Consider the following 26151-nt stretch of genomic DNA (forward strand, 5'->3'; position numbering starts at 1 on the left):
CCTCTCTCTCTGCCCCTCCCCTGCTCATGTTCTCTCTCTCTCTCTCTCTCTCTCTCTCTCTCTCTCAAAAATAAACATTTTAAAAAAATAAAAATAAAAAATAACATAAAAATAAAACACAGGGGCACCTGGGCGGCTCAGTCAATTGAGCATCCAACTCTTGATTTCAGCCCCACATCGGGCTCTGCACTGAGCGTGGAGCCTACTTAGGATTCTCTCTCTCTCTGCCCCTACCCTCCTTGTGCTCTCTCTCTCTTTCTCTCTCAAATAAAAAAATAAAATAAAATAACATTGTAAATACGACACTGCAGATGTTTGCATGAAGGGGAACCAATAGCTTAAGAGTGACTCAATTGAGGTTTGGAAATATTTCCTGGAAAAGAGTGAACACTGACCTGATTTTTGAAGAACAGGTGGCAGTTGGTGGGAAGGGCATTCCAGAACGGGCTGGTCTTCAAAAGAGCCCCAGAGTAAGGGCAGCAAGAATGAAAGGTTCCAGCCTCCCCTGCTTATCTCTCCAGGTGGTTTAGAAGGTGAATCCTAGCAGGCACTTCAGTCCTCTGGGAGGAACCCTTAGGGTCCAGAAGTCATAGGACAGACAAGGGTTTAAATCCCAGCCTTGCCACCTGCCAAGTGTGTGACCTTGGGCATGATACTTCATCTTTCTAAGCCTCAGTTTTCTCATCAGTGAATGTGTATGAGGTTGCAGGTGTAATATGTATCTGGGTGGTTTGGGGCAAGTGGCTTAACCAGTCTGAGCCTCTGTTGCCTTAACTGTAAAATCTGGATAATAAAACATATGCCTCCCAAGGTTGTTATGTAGATTGAACAACAAGAAAAATGCAGAAAAAGAGCTGAGAAATTAAAGCTCTAATTATCATGGGAGAACCAAAGTGGGACTTTAGGGCTGGGAGAGAAAAGGACAGATTTGGGAATCTATCCAGCCACCAAAGGGTTGCAGAATCAAGATTGTGAATATTATTAATAATATTAATACTTGTCATTACAGAATCATTATTTGGAATAATTATTTTTATTTTTTAAATTAAATTTTTTTTTTTGAGAGAGAGAGAGAGAGAGAGAACGAGCAGAGGAGGGGCAGAGAGAAAGAGAGGGAGACACAGAATCTGAAGCAACTCCAGGATCTGAGCTGTCAGCACAGAGCCTGACGCGGGTCTCAAACCCACGAACTGTGAGATCATGACCTGAGCTGAAGTTGGATGCTTAACTGACTGAGCCACTCAGGTGCCCCTATTTTTATTTTTTAAGTTTATACATTTTGAGAGAGAGAAAAGACCAGCAGGGGAGGGACAGAGAGAGAGGGGGACAGAGGTTCTGAAGCGGGCTCTGTACTGCCACAGAGCCCTATGCAGGGCTTGAACTCATGAACCAGGATATCATGACCTGAGTCAAAGTCAGACAGTTAACCGACTGAGCTACCCAGGCGCCACAGAATAATAATAATCTTTAAAAAGAATAATCATTGGAAACATTTACTGTTTGACATGTGGGATGCACCGTGCTATCTTTTACATCACCTCATTTAATCCTTGCAAAAGTCTAATGGGGGTTTCATGCCTGTTTTACAGGCCAGGAAATTGAGGCTTGTAAGTGAAGTCACCTGCCAGAGGCCACATTAGGTACAAAGTGGTAAAGTCAGGATTCAAAGCCAGGACTCTCTGACTTGAGAGTCCATGGGCCGGCTCGTGAATGGGAGCATGGGGTGGGGGGGGTGTTGCCGATTGTTGGCAAGTTGGAGCTCCCCAGCTGGCTTGGACACAGTGCCTTAGGAAGGCCCTGCTGCCTCTGAATTGGGAGGGAAGACATGGTCTGAGTATCTTACCATCCTGCTGAAACAATCCTTCAGGATACCAGCATAAAACACAGTGATTTTCTCTGACCTCTAACCTCATCAGGGGACCCAATATGTCTACTTTCTCCCTTCTCAGCTCCAGTCACAGAGAATGACTTTCAATTCCTCTGGAGGCCACATCCCCCAGGCTCCAGATGCCTGCAGGTGCTGTTACTCCTGCTAAAATTCATCCTGTTCTCTTTGGCCAGGGTAACTCCTCTCCTTTGGTCCACAGCTCAGCTAACCCCTCCTCCAGGAAGCTTTCCCTGACCACCACCCAGGCTTAGATGATTGGTCCCACAACCCCTACCAAAGCATTCAACTCTGCGTCAGGCACCAGCAGAAACACTTTTCATTCAATACTCACAATATCATGCAATACTCACAAAATCTCTATGGCACATCAGAAACATCTGGGAAACTTTAAAATATATACATCTTTGCCCAGAACACTAGCCCTCAGAAACTCAGATTTAATTGGCTTAGAATACAGCCTGGACATCGGGATTTTTAAAAGCTTGCCAGCCAATTCTTGTACACAGCCAGGATGGAGACCCGCTGGCCTCTGAGATGAATGAGATCACGACACTCCTTTTACAGCCAGGGAAACTGAGGCACAGAGAAGTTAAGGAAGTGGCCTAGGGTCACATAGCTAGCAAATAGTGGAGTAAGGATTTTAACCCAGTTAAAAGTCTGGCTTCAAAGCTTCACAGAAAAAAAGTCAATTGGTTTTAGTTAATTTCCCCAGCAATGGAGAGCCAGTTCTCTTCTGAGCCAGACACTGATGGCCCCTCCGGCATAGGATATTTTTAACCTCGAGAAGCCAGAGATTCTTGCAGACAGTCTGCAGTGATTTGGACACTAAGAAGATTGTTTGGGGGCTGGTGAGTCCTTTTCTTGCTGAGATAGCCCTCGGAGCCCAGGCTTTCTGTGCTCTGGAGCCAGGGGGTCCAGGATGGCTGGGGCAACAGGATGGGAGGGTGGGGTAAGTGTTGCTCCACAGGAGCTGATGTTTCCAAAGATATTTCCCTACATGGCAGAGGGGGGTGGGGTCAGGATTACCTCACCCAACCCAGACTCTTCTCCTTGCTCTCTGTCTGGAAAGGAGCTGGGAATAAACAAGTGTTGGAACTGGATGTGAATTCATGTCCCTCCCTCTTTCCTTCCCTAATGGGGTGAAGCCTTGTGAAATCTACAGAGCACGTCCAAACATATACATCAAACATTCTCCAGATGCTCTCCCTACGTGGCTTTGTGGGCAAATACTGGTATAGTTTTGGGGAAGCTGACTTGGGGGCACTTCGCAAAATGCAAAATACACATGGCCTTTGTGCAGGCGATCAGACTTACAGAGAATTTTCCTAGAAATATCCCATGAGCAGGCAAAGCTGTACATCCAAGGATGTTCATTGGAACATTGCTTATAATCAGGAAAAACTGGAAACATCCCAAATGCCCATGCATAGGCATTTTCCTAAAGGAAAAGGAAATGGTGAACTGTATGTAGAGTATAATTCAATGTTTGTTAACAATTATGTTAATGTAGGAATAGAACAATTTGGAGGAATAGTCTCATCTACCTGTGGCTTTCTCTTCTAGTGGTTGAAGTGGGATTATGGGGCGGGGGGGGGGGGGAGTCTTTGACTATCTCTTCATATATATAGGATGCTTGGATTTTACATACAAACATGCAATAATTTTGTAACCAGAAAAAAATTAGGTTGTAAAATAGAAAACAATATGTTAAAATCACATGGATTCACTTTAAAACAGCTAATTTTATGTTACGTGAATTTTACTTCAATTTAAGAAAAAAGTCATTGCAACTCAAATTACCCAGCCAAAAGAGGATTCTGATAGAGCTGAGAGCAAAATATCACATGGATATTTTATAAAATTTACCTTTTTTAAAAAATAAAAACATCATTTTGTTTTCCTTAAGCTATTTGTTCATCTTTCCAGTGGTTTTTCCATGCTTTTTCTCTCTTGTGTTTGCTTACCAATTAGTCATTATTTTACTTACTTGCTATTATAAATTCTAAAAAACTCACTCTCACCCACACCCCCACACCACATGGGTCAGTGTTTGCCAGAAGATCCTCTGACATTCTCATCAACACAAAATTTGCCATGGGAGGGAGCACCATTGTCTATTTCCTTCAGACCTGGTTTGATACCCTGATTAGCCATCCTGGCAACCAACTAAGGAGGGAAGAAATGGTTGGGGCGCATTTCCAGATCACCCCATCAAGGATACTTATATTGTGGGGCGCCTGGGTGGCTCTGTCGGTTAAGCGTCCAACTTCGGCTCAGGTCATGATCTCGTGGTCCATGAGTTTGAGCCCTGTGTCGGGCTCTGTGCTGACAGCTCTGAGCCTGGCGCCTGGTTCCAATTCTGTGTCTCCGTCCCTCTCTGCTCCTCCCCTGCTCACATTCTTTCTCTCTCTCTTAAAAAATAAACATTAAAAGTTTTTAAAAAGAAAGGAAATTTCAGCCTCTGGATAGCACACCTGGTTCCTCTTAAAGTTCTTAACATGGGGTCTTCAGGATGCCCCTTTGAGCAATTATCACTGACCTCTTCTTTCCATCAGGTTTGCTCAGTTCTGATACACTGGCTTATCTGAGGACTCTTCTTGAATTCCTGGGACCATAGGTCGTAAATGCAGGGTCTCCCCCAGTCCTAGGAAACCTATCCTGGGTTCTATAGAAGGAGTGACATTAATTTATCTTACTCAGCCAGATTTGATGGCTGATCAGGAAGTAGTTGAGAAGAGTGGTCATGGAAAGCAAAGGGCTTTTAGTATCAAATGGTTCCTACGGCAAGTGTTCATTCCACAGACACCGAATTACTTTTACAGTAGAGAGAGAGCAGTTACTGCCTTAACCAGGCGCTTAAATTCAGCATCACTGAAAAATGGAAGGTGCAGTACAAAGTTCACAGAGCCACCTTTGAAGTTCTCTTGAATCTAATCAAGCTGGGAAGTCTTGGTTACAGGAAATATAGGGTGACAAAGGAATATGTTAATCAACACCTTGGGACACAATCAGATGAAGTCGAATGTGGGACTCCTGCAAGATACCTGTCTTGGATTCTTCCAAAAAATCAATGTCATGAAGGAAAGAAAACAGGCAGGGGGGGGGGGGGGGTTTGTCTAGATTTTTAAAAGACTTCACATGGAAAATAAAGTGGGGGCACCTGGTTGGCTCAGTCAGGAGAGCATGTGACCCTCGATCTCAGGGTCATGCGTTCAAGACCCATGATGGGCATGGAACCTACTTTAAAAGAAAAAAAGAAAGAAAAGTGATACAGCCACTCTAGAAAGTAATCTGGCAATTTCTTATAAAATTAAACATGTAATTTCCCATATGGCCAAAGAATTAAAAATTTATGCTCACACAAAACTTGGTTTTTTCCTTAAAAAAATTTTTTTTAAGTTTATTTATTTTGAGAGAGAGAGAGAGAGAGAGAGAGAGAGAGAGAGATGGCACTTGAGCAAGGGAAAGGCAGAGAGAGAGAGAGAGAAAATCCCCGGCAGGCTCCACACTACCAGTACAGAGCCCAAGAGGGGGCTCGAGCCCATGAACCATGAGATCATGACCTGAGCTGAAATCTAGAGTCAGACACTTAACCAACTGAGCCACCCAGCCCCCCTTTTTTCCTTTTTCGGTAAGCTCTAGGCCCAACATGGCGCCTGAACTCATGACCCCAAGACCAAAGGTCGCGTGCTTTACTGACTGAGCCAGCCAGGGACCCTTGTTCACACAAAACTTGTACAGGAATGTTCTTACAAGCTTTATTGGTGATGGCAAAATACTGGAAACAAGTCATATGTCTTTCAAAGGGTGAATGGTTGAAATAAATCCCGTACTTCCATAAACGGAATACTACTCAGCAAGAGAAATGAATGAGCTATTAATCCATGCAACCTGGATGGACCTCAAGGACATTATGTTTGGTTAAAAAGTCAGTCTCCAAATGTCACATACCCTACGATTCCATTTATATACAACTCTGGAAATTGCCAACTATAGCAACAGAAGGGAGTGGGAAGAGACAGGAAGGTGGGGAGGGGAGTGATGAATGTATTCACTCTCTGGATTGTAATAGTGTCTTCGTTTTGTGTTTTATTTTTTATTTTTTCAATGTTTTTTTTAATTTATTTTTGGGACAGAGAGAGACAGAGCATGAACGGGGGAGGGGCAGAGAGAGAGGGAGACACAGAATCGGAAGCAGGCTCCAGGCTCTGAGCCGTCAGCCCAGAGCCTGACGCGGGGCTCGAACTCACGGACTGCGAGATGGTGACCTGGCTGAAGTCGGACGCTTAACCGACTGCACCACCCAGGCGCCCCTGTAATGGTGTCTTCGGTGTACATGTCTCAATACTTATAAAATTGTGTGCTTTAGGGGCGCCTGGGTGGCTCAGTCGGTTGAGTGTCCAACTTCAGCTCAGGTCATGATCTCTCGGTCTGTGAGTTCGAGCCCCGCATCCGACTCTGTGCGGACAGTTCAGAGGCTGGAGCCTGCTTCGGATTCTGTGTCTCCCTCTCTTTCTCTGCCCCTCCCCCGCTCATGCTCTCTCTCTCTCCCTCTGTCAAAAATAAATAAACATTAAAAAAACAATAACATTGTGTATTTAAAAATGTGTGATTTATTGAATGTCAATTATAACTCAAAAGAGCTGTTTGTAAAAAAAAAAAAAAAAAAAAAAAAAAAGAAAGAAAGAAAAGAAAAAAGAAAAGAATGATGGCTCCACCACAGCTCCCTGCTTCTTTTCTTCATAGCACTGAAATAATCTGTAATTTTCTAGCTCATCTGTTCGTTTACTTGCGGCCTGTCTTAAAACTGAACTCCCCGAAGCAGCGATTGGGTCTAATTTACCGCTGGGGCGGTTTTCCCCAAGGCTGCCCTGAAGCAATAGATGCCTGTCCACCACACCTTAGCCCTTAATAACCAAATCCTTTTGCTTACAGACCGGAGGAGTGTTTGATGGGAGATGGCCTACGCACGTCCACCTGGATCTGCCAGGAGCAAGGGTGGGCCTCTTGAGGGCGTCTGTCCTGGGACACCTCTGGCCTCCCTAGGGAGAGAACAAGACTAGAGGTAGCCAGTGTAGCAGAACCCAGTACAACACTAGAATTAAGGTGACTTGGTTTCCAGCACAGCTCTGCCTGGAACGTCACAATGGGGCCTGAGTAAGTAAAAGTAGAGCATTTTTTTCCTCCGGGGGCTTTTAAGAAGCACTTGGTCAAGATTCATTCCCTCCAACCCTCGAAAATCCGTACCTCTCAACGAGGTCAGACACATAATTATAAAACACGTTACTTTACCATAATAAAAGATCCTCATACACATTTCATACTTGGGGGAAATAACCTCATCGAGTACTGTATACGTGCTCACGCTCAGTTGGAAACAGTAACATTCAGCATAGAAAAAAACCGGCTCAGGTGACAGCTAGCTGTTCCACAGACTTCTTTTCGACACATAAATATTCAGTCTCCGTAGAGACTGTCAAAAATTGCCAATGCCGACTATATTTCAAGTCGTCATGGCGGGGTATTGGGAAAAGTTTTCAATTAGCAATAATCGCGCCTCGGATAAACCTCATTGGCTACGATACTGCCACTGCGCAAAGCTGGAAATCATAGGCACGCACCCTGTTCCCCCACAGATGACAACCACCTTTTCAGTGAGGGTGAGCGACTCCAGGCGGAAATTCGTGTATACGATGCGTTCTGCTTCCAGCAGTTATATTTAACACTGGTCTGCACCTGAGGCTTCTTGTTGTTGGATCGACTCGTGTCGAATATTCAGATTTTGTAAGTGAGAGTGCATTCGCTGGGGATGCTGGGTAATCTTATGCAAATCGTCATGACATCACAGAGATGACCAGGTTAAATGAATTTTGAGTTAAAAACAGTGAAAAAAGTGATCAGTGGAGACAGGAAAAGCCAGAGTGAACTGAAAAAGGACAAGTAGCTACGTACTGACTACGTGGGCAAGGGTCACAGCAAGCATTCGTGCAATGTCGGACGTCAGCCTGGCAAAAACAATAGAGAATACAACACCAACAGCTGAGAAAACTAAGATACAACCAAAAGAAGGTAACTGACTGGGAACTACAACTCCTGCCCCCGAACCAAAGAAGAGGAAAAACGACTTTTAAGAAACAGAAACTTAAATATCACTCGCTACTTCACCCCTAAAGCAGTTTAAAACAAAAAGAAAACAAACAAACAAAAAAAAAACAAACTACTCTTTTTTTTTTTAAACCGGAATATTCAGTCTCCGTAGAGACTGTCAAAAATTGCCAATGCCGACTATATTTCAAGTCGTCACGGCGGGGTATTGGGAAAAGTTTTCAATTAGCAATAATCGCGCCTCGGATAAACCTCATTGGCTACGATACTGCCACTGCGCAAAGCTAGCGAGTAACGCCCCCTACTCATCATCCCCAATAGGCAAGCTTCCCATTACAGAAAAGTGAGTTTTGAGTCGTACTGGAAAACGATCCATTGTTCTTTGGTTAAAAATTATACAACCATATGAAGATCTCTTGAAAATGCCTGAGCTGTTTCTAAGGATTTCGTTTCTCGATTTCCCTTAACTAAGCTTTGATGGAGCCTGAAGCAAAGCATTATGGGAGAGAAATATGCTAATAACTTAATTCATAGAATGAATTGCGGCAGATGAAAATGGGCTGTATCAGCATGCTGTTCCCTTGGCTCCCGATTCACAGCGTAACTATCTTCTCCAAAATAGTGTTTTTAAAAAAATTGTGGTTGGGGCGCCTGGGTGGCGCAGTCGGTTAAGCGTCCGACTTCAGCCAGGTCACGATCTCGCGGTCCGTGAGTTTGAGCCCCGCGTCAGGCTCTGGGCTGATGGCTCAGAGCCTGGAGCCTGTTTCCCATTCTGTGTCTCCCTCTCACTCTGCCCCTCCCCCGTTCATGCTCTGTCTCTCTCTGTCCCAAAAATAAATAAACGTTGAAAAAAAAAATTAAAAAAAAAAAAAATTGTGGTAAACTATACGTAATATAAAATGTACCATTCCAACCATTTTTAAGTATACAGTTCAGTGGCATTATGTACATTGTTTGCAACCATTATCACCATACCTCTCCAGAACTTTTTCATCATCCCAAACCGAAATTCTGTACCCATTAAACACTAACTCCCTTTCCTATTTCTCCCTCTCCCAACCCCTAGAAACTTCTATTCTACTTTCTGTTGCTGAATTTGACTCCAGTAGGTACCTCATATAAGCGAAATCACACTATTTGACTTTTGGCGTCTGACTTTTTTTTTTTTTTTAAGTTTATTTATTTAAGTAATAATACTTAATACCCCACCCATGGCGCGGGTCTCAGGACCCCGAGATCAAGAGTTGTATGCTCTTCCGACTGAGCCAGCCAGGCGCCTGTCTGGCTTATTTCATAATGTTTTAAGGTCTATCCATGTTGTAGTATATATATCAGAATTTCATTCCTCTTTATGGCTGATATTCTTTTGTATGGAATTTTATTATCCATCCATTATTCTATGAATCTGCTTCGTTTCCATCTTTGGCTTTCGTGAGCAATCCTTCTACAAACAGTGGCATACAAATATCCATCTGAATCCTTGTTTTCAATTCGTTTCTGTATATAGTTGGAAGGGGAATTTTTGGGTCATATGGTAATTCTTTCTTTCTTTTTTTTAAGAATTCTTTTTTAATCCCAAAGGGTTTTCTGTTGGACACCTTAATTCAGAGGAGATAGGCTGGAAAAGGCTATTTTCATAGAAATGTTCACAGTTCACGAAGTTTGAAGTAACTTTTGCTCCCACTGCCTGTTTTTCCCTTGACAAGTGGAAAGCTGTCAGAAACCTATATTCAGACTTCTTTCATCCCTGAACTATATTCTCCAAAATACTTTTGGTTTTTGCTACTCATTAAGATGTAAATAGTCTCTAAGAAAATTACATTTCCCCCAACATTTTATTATAAAATATTTCAAACATGAGGGGCACTTAGCTGGTTCGGTCTGTGGAACATATGACTCTTAATCTGGGGGTTGTAAATTCCAGACCCAGGTTGGGTGTAGAGATTACTTATTTTGGGGAAAGAGAGAAAGTGTGTGTGCGCACTTGCACAAGCCGGGGGAGGGACAGAGAGAGAGGAGAGAGAATCCCAAGCAGGCTCTGTGCTGAAGCCAACTTGATCTCACAGTTTGGTTCCATGAGATCATGACCTGAACCGAAATCAAGAGTCAGAAGCTTAACTGACTGAACCACCCAGGTGGCCCTAGGGTGACTTAAAATCTAGAGATCATTTAAAATCTTAAAAAAAAAATTCAAACATGAAACATTCAAAGTATTCCTCAGTGATCATTCATATAATCATCATCTAGGTGAGAAAATGACATCTTTAAAAGACCTATTTGATGCTGATGTGTAGCTTTTTTTTTCCCCCCACAGCCATAACCACCAGGGTAGGAAAAATTATCAAGAAAAAAAAGACTAGTAACTTGATTAATTTTATATTATTTTACTTTGATCCAATCAAGGACGTAGTCATGAATTCCTGGTACGGTGACACTGTGTGTTTTACCAGCTGTCTTGGATGACTTCATCCTCCACGGATGACTTTCCAGCACTAAGAAAAATTGAAAAGTCAGCTAACTTCTCCCAGGAACATGAGATTTTGGGGGGCCTAAAAGCACAATAGTTCTGTATTAGTCTCTCAATTAACAATGTTCATTCTACTTGGCAAACTGAAAAAAACAACATGAGTTTGAAATTTTTCTTAATAAGCTTGGGGTGGGGGGAGAAAATGTCAGTGTTTTGGCATTTTAATAGGTTTTGATCCAATACCCATATGTGCAGGAAATATTCCTGATTGCAATTTTTTTGACTTAGTAAAAATTTCCAGTCTACATTTTGGTCCTTCCTTTCAGCCAATGTGGTCAGGTTAACTAAGGCACAAAAAACCTGTCATGTCAGGTGATCGTCCCAGCAGTGTGACCTATCTGAGTTGTTGTGTAGGTATTGCTCCCAAACTCCTAAACTGGGTGACTTTACAGATATTTACCTCCACACATTCAGTGAGAGGATCAGGAGTCAAACTCTGACTCCAGCTTCCACAATACACTTCTGGGCTTCAGTTTATCTTAAAACAGGGGAAGTAGCTCCTTAGGTGGTCTTCAAGGTTCCAGTAAGCTGCCCTTTGATTGATGTTCTAAAACACAAATTGATTGATGTCTTATTTAGGTGATGCTACAGAACAGCGGTTCTCATTATTAAAAACATTAGAAACAACTGGGAAGTTTGTAAACCGTCTTGATGCCCAGGCATCTCCCCAGACCAATTAAATCAGAATCTCTGGGAGTGAGACCTGGGCACTGTGTTGGTTAATGTAATAAAACCACAAAAGAGAATAAAGAAAATTGGAGAAGCCAAGTGAGTAAACACATTATTCCTTGTATATTATCTGTGGCTTTAGTTTTTCATATAAACTGCAAAAACATGAATTTTTCAGATATTTATTAATGTATTTCTTCACACCCCACTACAAGGTGGGAAATTGATTTCCTCACAGTGAGTGCAAAGGATCATAATCACTGAAGTTCAGTATGAGTCTAATCTAGATACATTATTAAAGCTTCTATCTTAACAATGAATTCGTAACTTAGTACTGTTTAGATATACTATTTTGCACTGAGCACACTCGTCTTCAAACTCTAACAACTTCTCTCAAAGGGACACTAACATGTTGGCTTAGGAGACAGCGGGCACATTTCGCTCCTGTGTATGTTCAACACCTCTGACCAGGAAAGGCAGATGGGGGCGCTACTACACAATCTGGATCCCTCATCTGTGACACCCAGAGGATTGTGGGACTTGTAGTTTTCCTGGCATCATTTCTGCCTCCTGGACTGCATTTCCCAAAATGCAAAAGGAGCCAGCCCGTCGCGTCGTCAGACGTAAAGTGTTCTTTAAGGTGTGGAAGGTAAGTGTTCTGTGGGGGTTGCAGGTTTCTAGACGTTGTGAATTTGTTGTGAGGGATTCTATATAAACTTTTTGCCGTTTAGTAGTACCTGGCAGAGAGCAGCTGTTCCAGTATAGCGGGTTTTCAGCGATTTTCCCGAGCCCTTTGGTCTCAGGAATCCAGACTGTATTTGTTCAGCGGTTCAAGTGTTGCTGTGGATTTCTAGAGAAATCGGGGTCCTGGAACTAGATCTGGAAAGCCAGGCATAAAATAATGTTTACATATAGGGTGCGTGTCACTAGAGAATTTCTGCATTATGTTAAATAATACGTCAAAGCTTTGTTAGAATGTCGTGTTTGCAATTGAGGGTAAACTAAAAGAATACGGGGAAAGTAGAATAAAAGATGTGCATGTGCTTAGTTACAGTAATAAAACCAAAAGCCATAAAAATCAAAAGTCAGAAAAGTCTGAGCAGCAACTGCATCAACACTTGGCATACTGGAATTCAAATATGCTTCTTAGCTTATGAAGAAATATTTCTGATTTATAAAATAGGAAGTAGGTTTATGGAACACACGGTTTCCCAAGGGATGGTAGTAACTAAAATTATAAGTGTATTCCTCTGAGGGAGACGTCTTTAGATGTAGACATAGATGGAATAACAATTCCCTATTAAAAGATTTAAAAGATATCGGGAGTAAGCTATTCTTCTTTTGAAGTTTATAAGAAGTTTATTTCTGACCAGCCAGGTTTTATTGGGACAGACAGAATAGGTCTTATGTTATGCTAGAGTCCTGCTTTACCAATTTTTATTTTACACTCCCTTTTTAAAATCTACATTTTTTTAGAGTCCCTTCCACCATTTTTTAAATAAACCAAAATGTACAGTTTTTCTTGAATGCAAAAAGTCTTGGAAGATTCACCAACCATTTTAAGTTAATTTCCATCTGATGGCCAAGCATAGTAGACCTCTGGTTGTAGGTTCTTAAGAGGTCAAGAAGACAAGATTGGCTTGGGTTGTTATGCAATAGTCCAGTGTGGCGAGAAGATTTTATTTTGTGGAAGGTATTAGAAATTCTTGACCAAAACAAATTTTTTAAAAGATATAAAAATGGAGCCTTGTTGTTTCAGGTCAGACTTCATGCGACTCAGGAAAGGTGGGCCAGAATCAGTTTTTCCTGGTGAAGGCCAATTGTTAGACATTTAGGAACTTGCTAGCCAGTTGTTAAACCATTGGTAGCCTGAAACTGGCCACGATGGGATTATTTTCTCATATCTTTTTGTGGGGGATAGTGGGGGAGAAGGTAGTACACCCCTGGCAAGGGCCAGTTTACTCTATAAGCCTGGAGCCCCAATGTTCAGTACATTCTTGAGTTCTTACATCCTGAGCTAGCTCACACCCTCCCAAATTCTGCAAAAGATTGATTTGGATTACAAAGTAAGGTTATAAATACACTCTAGGTGTGTGTGTGGTGGGGGGGAGGGGGCAGGGAGGAGGCTGCACCTTTCCAGGGAAAGATATTCTTGTTTATTTGGGGGGCCCATCCTTTAAGATACTGAAGTCACTGATTAATTCATTATTTGTAGGTTGTTCAGATAAGCATGCAATCTGCCACCGGAAGTAGTATGGTCTGGATGGAGAGTCTTCTTAGATTATGCAAAAGCCTGTACTCCTCTCTGATACATTTTCTTAAACCTAGATTTTGTCTTCAAGAGGACAGTATTATGTGCAATGCCAACAAATTCCTACTCCCCAGTCATTTCTCAATATCATGCTGTTGGCTCTCATCACCCATCCCATAAATATTTCAGTGTACAACTTTGCTGATTATCAGATACCTTTTGGGTTGTCAGCTTATAGATATAAATTGGATGAGTTTTGAAATCTCATCAGTAACCTCCCAAATCCCATTTAGGGTGGACTATTTGTGGGAAATGACAGTGCTACCCAAGCTTTTCTTTATTTGCAATTCCTTCCTTACAGTTAGTCCATATATTTTTAGGCTAAGTTTAGTTCTTGTTTATCTCTGTATTGTTGATAATCATGTACCCTTGCTTTTATTTTTGTTTAGATCCAGGGCAACATGAGGGAGGCATACTTTTAAGTTACCTATCCTAGTTCACTTTGTACATTTAATTTCAAACATGTTTTCTTCAAATACTATATGACTGCTGATAGGGTCCAGATATTAGAGTTTTATCTACCTTTAAGGTGAAACATTCCACATTTTAGCTTCTCTTCAAAGTACTCCATTCTTTTTTTCCCCTCACTTTTCAGATCATATCTCTTAAGCCTTTAAAGTATTCAAAAGATATAAGCATTGTTACTTTATCTCATAGCTTTTGGCATTTCTGCACTACCACTATCCTAGGCACACTAGGACATTTATTTGTGAGAGAGAGAGAGAGAGCACAAGCAGGGGAGGGGCAGAAAGAGAGAGGGAGACACAGAATCCGAAGCAGGCTCCAAGCTCCGAGCTGTTAGCACAGAGCCCGACATGGGGCTTGAACTCATGATCCATGAGAGCATGACCTGAGCCCAAGTCAGACGCTTAACCAACTGAGCCACCCAGGCACTTCTGTTGTTTCTTTTTTAAAGTTTATTTATTTATTCGGAGAGAGAGAGAGGGAGAGAGAGCAAGTGGGGAAGGGGCAGAGAGAGACGGGGAGAGAGAGAATCACAAGCAGGCTCAGCACCACCAATGTAGATCCTGAGTCAGGGCTTGAACTCACGAACCGTGAGATTGTGACCTGAGCCAAAGTTGGACACTTAACCGACTGAGCCACTCAGGTGCCCTATATAAAAATTTTTTTATTGTGGAGATAGAATAATATAACGAACCCCATTCACAGACCTGTCACCCAGCTTCAAAAATGAACAACTCTTGGCTAATCTTGTTTCATTTATACAGTATATTTCTATCTACTCTGCCCCCTCTATATTATTTTGAAATAAATCCTCCCAGACATATCATCTCACCCAAATATTTCAGTCTGTAACTTCTATAGGATGAAGACTTTTCAAAAAATCACAATACCATTTGTCATACATAAAACACTTCTTTAAATATGTATTTTTTAAATTTTCTAAAGCAATCTCTAAGACCACCGTGGTGCTTGAACTCACAACCTTGAGTTGCATGCCCTACTGACTGAGCCAACCAGAAGCCCCCATACGTAAAAAACAATAATTTCTTTTTTTTTTATTAAAAAAAAATTAAAAAAAAATTTTTTTTTCAACGTTTATTTATTTTTGGGATAGAGAGAGACAGAGCATGAACAGGGGAGGGGCAGAGAGAGAGGGAGACACAGAATCGGAAACAGGCTCCAGGCTCTGAGCCGTCAGCCCAGAGCCTGACGCGGGGCTCGAACTCACGGACCGCGAGATCGTGACCTGGCTGAAGTCGGACGCTTAACCGACTGCGCCACCCAGGCGCCCCAAAAAATGTTTTTTTAATGTTTATTTCTGAGACAGAGACAGAGCACGAGTGGGGAAGGGGCAGAGAGAGAGAGGGAGACACAGAATCCGAAGCAGGCTCCAGGCTCTGAGCTGTCAGCACAGAACCTGACGTGGGGCTTGAACTCACAAACCATGAGATCATGACCTGAGCTGAAGTCGGTCACTCAACCGACTGAGCCACCCAGGCGGCCCCAAAACAATAATTTCTTAATATCAAACATACAGTTAATGTTCAATTTTCCAATTATTAGTGTTGTAAAGTTCCAGATAAGGCCCACAGATTACATTTGGTTGGTATGTCTTTAAATCTCTTTAATCTATCATTCCCCCTTCAGATCTACTTCTATCTCTTGCAGTTTATTTGTTGAAGAAGCTGATTTTTCTGTCCTGTAGAGTTTCCCATGGCCTGAACTTCATGGATGGACCGATGATATCATCTAACATTGCTTTGGCCTCTGTATTTCCTATAAATTGTTAAACTCTAGAGACTTGATCACTGTCGAGTTCAATTTTTTTTTTTCTCCCAAGACCACATCTTGAGGAGTGGTGTGCTCTTCCATGAAGAGTCTAGTCTGGTATTCTCTCTTTTCCTAATGTTGAAATTGGAGGAAGTTGTTGATGTTTGATGCCTATATGCTGCCTTTGCTTTTCGGCTATAAATGAGATAATCACCTCACACCTGACAGAATGGCTAAAATCAAAGACAAGAAATAAGTAGTGTGGGTGAGGATGTGGAGAAAAAGGAACCCTTGTGCACTATTTGTGGGGATGCAAGCTAGTGCAGCCACTGTGGAAAACAGTACAGAGTTTCCTCACAAAATTAAAAATATAATTACTCTATGATCCAGTAATTCTACTACTGGATATTTACCCAAGGAAAACAAAAACACTAATTTGGAAAGATATATGCACCTCTATGTTTATTAAAGCATTATTTATAATAGCCAAGATATGGAAGCAACCCAAGTGTCCATCCATAGATTAATGGATAAAGATGTCAGCACACACACACACTCATGCACACACACACTCACTCCACACAGGAGTATTACTCAGCCTTAAGAAGGATATCTTGGGGCACCTGGGTGGCTCAGTTGGCTAAGCATCTGACTTCGGCTCAGGTCATGATCTCACAGTTGGTGAGTTCGAGCCCTGCGTCGGACTCTGTGCTGACAGCTCAGAGCCTGGAGCCTGCTTCAGATTCTGTCTCCCTTTCTCTCTGCTTTTCTCCTGCTCATGCTCTGTCTCTATCAAAAGTAAATAAACATTAAAAAAATATTTAAAAAAAGAAGGATATCTTGCTATTTGCAACAACATGGATGGATCTAGAGGATATAATGCTAAGTGAAATAAGTCGGACAAATACCACATGATTTCACTCGTGGAATTTAAGGAAAAAAAACCACAAATGAACAAAGAAAACAGAGATAAGCAAAAAAACAGACTCTATTAAAAACATTTTTAGTTTATTTTGAGAGAGAGCACATGTGAGTACATGGGTGAGTTGGGGAAGGAGCAGAGAGAGTGAAAGGGAGAGAGAGAGAATCCCAAGCAGGCTCCTCACTGCTAGTGCAGAGCCCAGCAAGGGGCTTGAACCCACAAACCGTGAGACCATGACCTGATTGAAATCAAGAGTTGGACACTTAACCCACTGAGCCACCCAGGTGCCCTGAAAGCCGTTTTTTTAAAAAAATGTCTATTTATTTTTGACAGAGAATGCGAACATGTGTCGGGGAGGGACAGAGAGAGAGCGACAGAGGATCCCAAGCAGATTCTGCATGGAGAGTCCAATGCAGGGCTAGAACTCATGAACTGCAATATCATGACCTGAGCTGAAGGCAGACACTTAACTGACTGAAGCCACCCGGGCACCCCAAAAACAGACTCTTAAATATAGAGAACAAACTGGTGGTTGCCATAGGCGAAGTGGGTGAGGGGATGGGTGAAATAGGTGAAGGGGATTAAGCATGTCATGTACTTCTAGTAATGAGCAATGACTACTTTATAGAATTGTTGAATCATTATATTGTACACCTGCAACTAATATAATACTACATGTTAATTATCCTTGAATTTTAAAAAAGCCTAAGGGAAAGACTAAAAAAAATAATAAATAAAGTTCTGATGCATCTTCTAGTCCCTGGCAACTACTAATTTACTTTCTGTCTCTATATATTTGTGTATTTTAGAAATTTTATATAAGTGGAATCATATAGTATTTGTCCTTTTGTGACTGACTTCTTACACTTAGCATAATGTTTTTGATGTTTATCCATATTATAGCATATATCAGAACTTTATGCTTATAGGTAAATTTCCTTATATGGATAGACCCCATTTTGTTTATCCATTCATCAGTTGATGGCTTCCTTAGTTTTGTTTTTGTTTTGGGGGTCTTTTTTTTTTTTAATTTAAATTTTAGTTAACATGAAGTGCAATATTGGTTTCAGGAGAATTCAGTGATTCATCAGTTACATACAACACCCAGTGCTCATCACAAGTGTCCTCCTTAATACCCATTACCCATCTAGCCCATCTCCCACCCACCTCCCTCCATCAATCCATAGTTTGTTTTCTGTCATTAAGTGTCTCTTGTGGTTTGTTGGGGTGCCTGGGTAGCTCAGTCGGTTAAGTGTCTGACTTCAGCTCAGGTCATGATCTGGTAGTTCTTGAGTTCAAGCCCCGAGTCAGGCTTTGTGCTGACAGTTCAGAGCCTTAAGCCCATTTCAGATTCTGTGTCTCCCTCTCTCTCTCTCTGCCTCTCTCCCACTCATGCTGTCTCTCTCTCCTGCAAAAATAAATATTAAAAAAAAATTTTTTTTAGGGGCACCTGGGTGGCTCAGTCGGTTAAGCATCCAGTTTCGACTCAGGTCATGATCTTGTGGTCTGTGAGTTCAAGCCCCGCGTCGGGCTCTGTGCTGACAGCTCAGAGCCTGGAGCCTGTTTCAGATTCTGTGTCTCCCTCTCTCTCTGACCCTCCCCCATTCATGCTCTGTCTCTCTCTGTCTCAAAAATAAATAAACTTAAAAAAAATTTTTTTTAAATTTTAATGTTTATTTATTTTTGAGAAAGAGAGAGAGAGAAAGAGAGAGAGACAGTGTGGGAGTGGGGGAGGATCAGAGAGAGAGAAAGAGAGACAACAGAATCCAAAACAGGCTCCAGGCTCTGAGCTGTCAGCACAGAGCCCAATGCAGGGCTTGAACTCACAAGACTTGGTATCATGACCTGAGCTGAAGTCAGAGATCCAACTGACTGAGCCACCCAGGCACCCCTAAAAAAAAAATTTTTTTTAAAGAGTCTCTTGTGGTTTGTTTCCCTCTCTTCTTTTTTTCCTCCCCCTTCCTTTAGGTTCATATGTTTTATTTCTTAAATTCCACAAATAAGTGAAATCATATGGTATTTTTTTCTGATTGACTTATTGTGCTTAGCATATTACATTCTAGCTTCATCCACATCATTGCAGATGGCAAGATTTCATTCTTTTTTAAAGTTTATTTATTTATTTGAGAGGGGGGGGACATGCACAAGCATGGGAGGGAGGGAGAGAGAGAAGGAGACAGAGAATCCCAAGCAGGCTCTGCGCCAGCAGAGCTCAATCTCACAAACTGTGAGATCATGACCTGAGCTGAAATCAAGAGTCAGACACCTAACTACTGAGCCACCCAGGTGCCCCAAGATTTCATTCTTTTTGATGACTGAGTAATATTCCATTATATATACATACCACATCTTTATCCATTCATCAGTTGATGGACATTTGGGCTGTCTCCATAGTTTGGCTACTGTTGATAATGCTGCTATAAACACTGGGGTGCACGTACCCCTTAAAATCTGTCTTTTTGTATCCTCTGGGTGAATACCTAATAGTGCAATTGCTGGATCATAGGGTAGTTCTGTTTTTAGTTTCAGCTACCTTAGTTTTATTTATATAGATATTATATACTATAAATATTATATCTATATATTTATATGTATTTTATATATTATATATAAAACATTTTTTTAATATTTATTTTTGAGAGCAAGAGAGAGAGAGAGTGCAAGCAGGGGAGGGGCAGAGAGAGAGGGAGACACAGAATCCAAAGCAGACTCCAGGCTCCATGCTGTCGGCACACAGCCTGACGCGGGGCTCGAACCCACACACTATGAGATCATGACCTGAGCCAAAGTAGGACACTTAATTGACTGAGCCCCCCAGGTGCCCCTATATATATGATATATATATATTATATATATATATTTTTTTTAATGTTTATTTTTGAGAGAGAATGCAAGCAGGGGAGGGGTGGGGTGGGGGACAGAGGATCTGAAGTGGGCTCCGCACTGACAGCAGTGAGTCCATGTGGGGCTCGAACTCATTAACTGCGAGATTGTGACCTGAGCCGAAGTCAGATGCTCAACAGACTGAGCCACCCAGGTGCCCTTTGGCGGCCTTAGTTTTTAAAATTTGTTTTCTCCCATCAGGTTTCTTTCTCTCTAGAACAAAGATGAATTGTAGGTGGACTCTCAGGGCAGCGAAAGGCCGCTGGATGGTGAACATCAGCCAGCAGTGCTCACATGGATCCATTGGGTTATTTGTGCCACCAAGTCCACCTTTAGACCCTGAGAAGATCAGAGAGTTACAGCGCTTCATCACCCTGTCCAAGAGACTCCTAGTGATGACTGGGGCAGGAATCTCCACTGAGTCGGGGATCCCAGACTACAGGTCAGAAAAGGTGGGACTCTATGCCCGCACTGACCGGAAACCCATCCAGCATGGGGATTTTCTACGGAGTGCTCCAGTCCGCCAGCGGTACTGGGCGAGAAACTTTGTCGGCTGGCCTCGGTTCTCCTCCCTCCAGCCTAACCCTGCACATTGGGCCTTGAGCAACTGGGAGAGACTCGGAAAGCTGTACTGGTTGGTGACCCAAAATGTGGATGCCTTGCACACTAAAGCAGGGAGTCAGCGCCTGACAGAACTCCATGGATGCATGCACAGGTGCAGGAAGGTGTAAATAGTGTGAATGCAGAAATGTGAGCTCCATGAGAGCAAGGACCTTGGCTGTCTTGACCACTTTGTCCTCATTAGATCTTGAGAAAAGGATTTGGGAGCAAGTTGTTTATTTTGGAGTTGATCCCAGCAAACTCATTGAGGGAGTGGGGAAATGAAACGGGTAGGCAAGAAAAGTCAAGAAAAGGGCATGTTAATGAATGGGTTGCTGCTTTGGGGAGCTGGAACTCAATCCTTTGAGGGGCCCTCTGTCTGGAGCATACTTCAGAATTGTCTCACTGAAAGTTGAGGAAGCTTGGGCATTTATCTGCCATGTCCCGTCCTTTAACGGTTGAGGGTCTTTCTAGGGGAATTAACTCCCTAACACTGACTCTGCAACTCCTTGGCCAGTAAACCCCCTAAGCAAGAGAGATGCAAGAAGTTGCTTATAAGAGAACTGTGTACAAGTGGCTGTAGGGTGTCTTGAGGGGACTATGAGCCAAGCACCAACAGCATAGTCTATAAGCTGGTGGATCTCTGATGCCTGGACACATAGAACACAGTACAGCCTGGCAAATAGAACCCAGTAAATATTGATGGAATGAACACATGTAGCCCTGGAAATAACCTGAAGCTAACTGGAGACCATTTCCTTATTATTAAGCCCCAGAGATCCTCCTGCCAATCATAAAATATTTATTGGGTGCCACAACGTGTGGTGTGCTATTGGTGGTGTGGAGGGGTCAAAACCAAAGAGCATAAAACATGCTCTACTTTATATGTGAGAACTTTGTAATCTCCTGGGGGTGGGGGGGATCCAAAAATAACATGTTTAACAACAGACAACTCCATATGTGATTGTTAAATTATGTGGTCCGTGATAGACCTGCTTTAGAGGTTCAGAGAAACAGATTTAGTAAAGCTTCGAGTAATCGGTCAAGCTTTTATGGGAAAGGTGGGGCTTGAGTCTGGCTCAGGTCTGACTGAACAAAAGAGGGGAGAGGGCTTTCTAAATGAAGAGGATTTGTAGAGCCCAGAGGAGTCTGGCCTGGCCTCTGTGGAGACTACTGTGAAATCAGATTGTCTGGAAAGGCTAGACCCAAATCATGGGTGCATCTGAAAATAGTACAGTGCAATTTGGGTCTTTTGTGAGAGACCAAAAGGGACTATTAGTGGTTTCTGAGCAAGAAAGCAATGTGATAAAAATAGCATTTGAGGAAAGCCACACAGGATTAGAGAGTGTGGCTCAGAGAGGTCAGCCTGAAGGACCCAGATCAAGGTGGTATCAGGGGAATTTGAGAGCTAATGATGGCCCTGGCCCCATTAAACTTTTCTTTTCCTGATGAAAGTTCCAAATCTTCCCAATAAGAACGTAGTATAATGAACTCCCATGTACCATCACTCAGATACAAAAATTATATCATGTCTACTTTACCTCCCCCCCCCCCCCCCCCCCGGGCTGGTCTCTTAAAATAACTTCTATTTATTGAGTGGCTCCTGTCTATAGGCAGGAGCCTATAGACTCCTAGGTGGAGTCTAGGTGGTGGCCATAGCATAGTGGTCAAAGGACTCAAAGTTCTTGCCCTCACACGAACTCATGATTATGGAAGTGAGGAGAGAAACAAGTCACTGGGTTAGGACACCAAGGGGAAGAGTGTTTTAGAGGGACAGTGGTGATGGACAGCAAAAATCACCGTGGAGGAGGAGAGGGAGGGAGGAAAAGCACCGGTTTGGGCACTAAGGAAGTCATTTGGTAAAGCATTTGCAGCTGCACTAAGGACAAAAATGAGCCAACAGGTTAAGCAGGCTGTGTAAGTAAGGAAAGCAGAGGTACACTGCTTGTTCTAGAGTTGGCAGTAGGAGGAAGGTAAGGAATGGTGGTAGTTAACATGAGAAGGTATTCCTAACTTGGGGGAAAGACTGGGTGCTAGGAACAGTGAACAGTGTTGGAGGAGCTACAACTGGTTGGGGATGAGACGTTTTTGGCAGCTTCATGCCTTCTCGGGACCAGTTGTTCAGTCAGCCTCTTCTTTGGTTTCAGGGTCCTTTGCTTGAACTGTGGTGAACAGATTCCCCGGGAGGTGTTACAAGAGCGTTTTGAAGCTCTGAACCCCACCTGGAGTGCCGAGGCCCATGGCCTGGCTCCTGACGGCGACGTCTTTCTCACAGAGGAGCAGGTACGGAGCTTTCGGGTCCCGTCCTGCCGATGTGGAGGCCCCCTGAAACCAGATGTCGTTTTCTTCGGGGACACAGTGAACCCTGACAAGGTTGACTTTGTGCACAGGCGTGTAAAAGAAGCTGACTCCCTCTTGGTAGTGGGATCATCCTTACAGGTATCTGACTTGGTCAGGGTGGGAATGGCCCCTTTTGCGGGCTGGAGAGCCCTGGAGAGGCTCCCTGTTAGGTTTACCTCTAACTGCATTGAGAGTTCTTACCTGTGTCTTTTCCTTGTAAGGTTTACTCTGGTTACAGGTTCATCCTCACTGCCCGAGAGAAGAAGCTCCCAATTGCAATACTTAACATTGGGCCCACACGGTCAGATGACTTGGCGTGCCTGAAACTGGATTCTCGCTGCGGAGAACTGCTGCCTCTAATAGACCCCTGCTGACCACAGTCTGATGCTCCTGAGTCAGAAACTGGGACTTTCACTTGAATCCTGCTCTTAAAGGTAAATGCTTTCCTAGATACTGATTCCAGTTCTCATTCAACCAAGAGCACTGACAAAATAGGCAGCTTGGGGCACCTGGGTGGCTCAGTCAGTTGAGCGTCCGACTTTGGCTCAGGTCATGATCTCGCGATTTGTGGGTTCAAGCCCCGCATCGGGCTCTGGGCTGACAGCTCAGAGCCTGGAGCCTGCTTCGGATTCTGTGTCTCCTTCTCTCTGCCCCTCTCCCACTTGTGCTCTGTCTCCCTCTGTCTCTCAAAAATAAAGAAATGTAAAAAAATAAAAATAAAAACAAATAGGCATCTTAATGTATGGCCACTCGTAATTAAAACTAATTCTTTAATGTGCATTAAGCTACAGTGTTTGAAAGATATTTATTTTCCAGCTCTATGCACACAGCTATTTAGAAGGTCTCAAAATTCACCACTGCTTTTTTTCCTGTTTTTAAATAACAGCTTTTCACCCTTTCAAAGTATACAGTTAAGCTTTTAGTACACTCACAAAGTTATACATGACTCACAGCTGTCTTAATTCCAGAATATTTTCATCATCCCAGGAAGAAACCTTGTACCCATCAGCAGTCACTCCACCCTCCCCAACCCCTCCGCTTCTTCCTACCCTGACAATAGCTAGTCTGTTTCTGCTTATGCTAGACATTTCACAGAAGATGTGGCCTCTTGTGTCTGGCTTCTCCACTTGGCGTAATAGTTTCAATGTTCATCCATATTGTAGCATGTATTGGTACTTTTATATCTATTTTAATCTATGGATACAACCACTTAAAAAAATAAAAAGCTTTGGGGCACCTGGATGGCACAGTCGGTTGAACAGCTGACTCTTGACTTTGGCTCAGTTCATATCGCAGGGTCATAGCATCGAGCCCCAGGTCGGGCTCTGCGCTGAGCGTGGAGCTTGCTTGGGATTCTTTCTCTCTCTGCCCCTCTCCCTCGCTCACACTCTCTCTCTAAAAAAAATAAATAAGTAAAATAAAAAGCTTTACTGAGATAGTTCACAAACCAGAGTTTATTCATGTAATATGTACAATTCAGTAGTTTTTAGCATATTCTAAGGGAAGTACAACCACTTTTTAAAAAAGCGACCTTAATTTTTAGTTTTAGGTTCACAGCAAAACTGAGCAGTAAATACAAAGGGTTCCAATATGCCCCTTGTCCCTATACACTCACACAGTATTAACATTTGATTCACCTACTGAAGGACAACTTGGTTGTTTCCAAGTTTTGGGCAATTATGAATAAAGTCGCTGTAAATACTAAGGAGCAAGACTGCTGGATCGTATGATAAAAGTTTGTGTAGTTTTGTATGCAATTGCCAAACTGCCTTCCAAAGTGGCTGTCCCGTTTTGCATTCCCGCCAACGAATGAGAGTTCCTGTACAACCACCTATTAAAAACCATTTTGGGGGCGCTTGGGTGGCTCAGTCGGTTGAGCATCTGACTCTTGGTTTCAGCTCAGGTCATGATCTCACAGTTCGTGAGTTTGAACCCCACGTCAGGCTCTTTGCTGACACCATGGACCCTGCTTGGGATTTACTGTCTCCCTCTCTCTCTGCCTCTCTCTCTCAAAGTAAATAAATAAACTTAAAAAAAAACCCATTTTCATTGAAGTATACTATACAGAGAAGTGCATGTGTTATAAGTGGACAGTTTGATGAAGACATAAAGCATCTAGATCAAGGAACAGAATATTACTAGCACCAAGGAAGTCCCCTTAGTACAGACACTTAATTTTTTTTTTTCTTTAATGTTTATTTTTGAGAGTGTGTAAGTGGGAGAGGGGCAGAGAGAGAGAGAGGGAGACAAGGTATCCAAAATAGGCTCCAGGCTCCGAACTGTCAGCACAAAGCCCAACACAGGGCTCGAACCCACGAGCCATGAGATCATGATCTGAGCCAAAGTTGGATGCTCAACCAACTGAGCCACCCAGGAGCCCCTAGACACTTTTTAAAAAAAATTTTTTTAATTTTTTAAATTTACACCCAAGTTAGTTAGCATATAGTGGAACAATGATTTCAGGAGTAGATTCCTTAATACCCCTTAGCTGTTTAGCCCATCCCCCCTCCCACAACCCCTCCAGTAACCCTCTGTTTGTTCTCCGTATTTAAGAGTTTCTTGGGGCGCCTGGGTGGCGCAGTCGGTTAGGCGTCCGACTTCAGCCAGGTCATGATCTCGCAGTCCGTGAGTTCGAGCCCCGCGTCAGGCTCTGGGCTGATGGCTCGGAGCCTGGAGCCTGTTTCCGATTCTGTGTCTCCCTCTCTCTCTGCCCCTCCCCCGTTCATGCTCTGTCTCTCTCTGTCCCAAAAATAAATAAACGTTGAAAAAAAAAAATTAAAAAAAAAAAAAGTTTCTTGTGTTTTGTCCCCTCCCTGTTTTTATATTATTTTTTGCTTCCCTTGTGTTCATCTGCTCTTTGTCTTAAAGTCCTCATATGAGCGAAGTCATATGGTATCTGCCTAGACACTTTTTAATATACTTTTTAGCTAGCTTATTACTAGAATAATATATATTATAGAATGTTTAGGTGATACAGATAAGTAAAAAGAATATAATGCAAATTACCTATTATTCCACCACCTAGATAACCAAAGTTTAACATTCTGGTATAACTAAGTCTGTTTCTATGAAAATCAAATCAAGCTGTGCATGTTTTCACTTAACAAGATATAGTGGCCCTCTTTACATGTCCTAAATGCTGTGGTTTCTTGAATGGTAGGCTGATGTTCACAAATCATTTTCCCCCACCAACTCTCGGCTTATTCGGCATTAACTTGTTTCATTTCTTTCCAGATTCTTGAGGATTCCTCCCTCCTTCCTCCAACTAACCAAAGCTGAGTGCAGCCTGTAGAGGGCAGCAAACCAGCATCTTTCTCCCAGCCTGCCTATGAACTGGGCAAGTTTCAGTCAGGCTGATGAAATTTGCCCCTGAAGAAAGACTTTTTCAAAGCAGCAGCTTCTATTGATAGGTAAACTGTTTTCGATTCCTTTTTATCTCACCAGGCAGAAGAAACGGCCTGGGGAAATACTTAGGCCAGAATGGTCTCTGGAGCACTAAGCAGGAATCTCACTAATGTGGGGCTTGAGGGGAGAAGAAAAGGACTTAATTTAGAATTCCAAATGGTTAAATGTCTTTAACTGAAACATTCTGGTATATTTTTATAAAAGATGAGCAATGGTATGAATGAATTTTTTATTAACTAAGGAATAAAGAAATCATTTGCACACCA

The 26151-nt window shown here is 42.6% G+C and overlaps 1 protein-coding gene, 1 long non-coding RNA gene and 2 other non-coding genes across 10 annotated transcripts; 1 reads left to right on the forward strand and 3 right to left on the reverse strand.

Annotated features, from left to right (window-relative positions):
- The first annotated feature begins 697 nt into the window (after positions 1 to 697).
- Positions 698 to 26151, forward strand: SIRT4 (sirtuin 4). Of its 7 annotated transcripts, none has more exons than XM_047828695.1 (6): positions 698 to 702; positions 5905 to 5914; positions 19742 to 20255; positions 22288 to 22579; positions 22702 to 22914; positions 25715 to 26151. In XM_047828695.1, the coding sequence occupies exons 3-5, from the start codon at positions 19765 to 19767 to the stop codon at positions 22852 to 22854; spliced, it is 936 nt and encodes a 311-aa protein (XP_047684651.1). In that variant the 5' UTR covers positions 698 to 702; positions 5905 to 5914; positions 19742 to 19764; the 3' UTR covers positions 22855 to 22914; positions 25715 to 26151. The 7 variants fall into 7 exon arrangements, with proteins under 7 accessions (XP_047684651.1, XP_047684649.1, XP_047684653.1 ...); XM_047828693.1 differs by lacking the exon at positions 5905 to 5914 and adding an exon at positions 18370 to 18376; XM_047828697.1 differs by lacking the exons at positions 698 to 702; positions 5905 to 5914 and adding an exon at positions 7779 to 7957 and having other exon boundaries at positions 19742 to 19982.
- LOC125149768 (U4 spliceosomal RNA) lies at positions 7350 to 7490 on the reverse strand. The gene has a single exon (XR_007146056.1). It is a non-coding gene; the product is annotated as a U4 spliceosomal RNA (small nuclear RNA).
- Positions 8139 to 8279, reverse strand: LOC125149769 (U4 spliceosomal RNA). The gene has a single exon (XR_007146057.1). It is a non-coding gene; the product is annotated as a U4 spliceosomal RNA (small nuclear RNA).
- Positions 10447 to 14107, reverse strand: LOC125149586 (uncharacterized). The gene is made up of 4 exons (XR_007145971.1): positions 14023 to 14107; positions 11927 to 12068; positions 10921 to 11067; positions 10447 to 10542 (listed from the first exon to the last, which is right to left on the reverse strand). It is a non-coding gene; the product is annotated as an uncharacterized LOC125149586 (long non-coding RNA).

Source organism: Prionailurus viverrinus, chromosome D3, assembly GCF_022837055.1.
Source record: "Prionailurus viverrinus isolate Anna chromosome D3, UM_Priviv_1.0, whole genome shotgun sequence".
NCBI classification, from domain to species: domain Eukaryota; kingdom Metazoa; phylum Chordata; class Mammalia; order Carnivora; family Felidae; genus Prionailurus; species Prionailurus viverrinus.

Coding starts and splice junctions, on each gene's coding strand:
- SIRT4 (XM_047828691.1), top strand. CDS start 7,879: ATGTCGGACGTCAGCCTGGCAAAAACAATAGAGAATACAACACCAACA. Junction 20,256..22,287: donor CTCCATGGATGCATGCACAG/GTGCAGGAAGGT, acceptor CTTTGGTTTCAG/GGTCCTTTGCTTGAACTGTG. Junction 22,580..22,701: donor TAGTGGGATCATCCTTACAG/GTATCTGACTTG, acceptor TTTCCTTGTAAG/GTTTACTCTGGTTACAGGTT.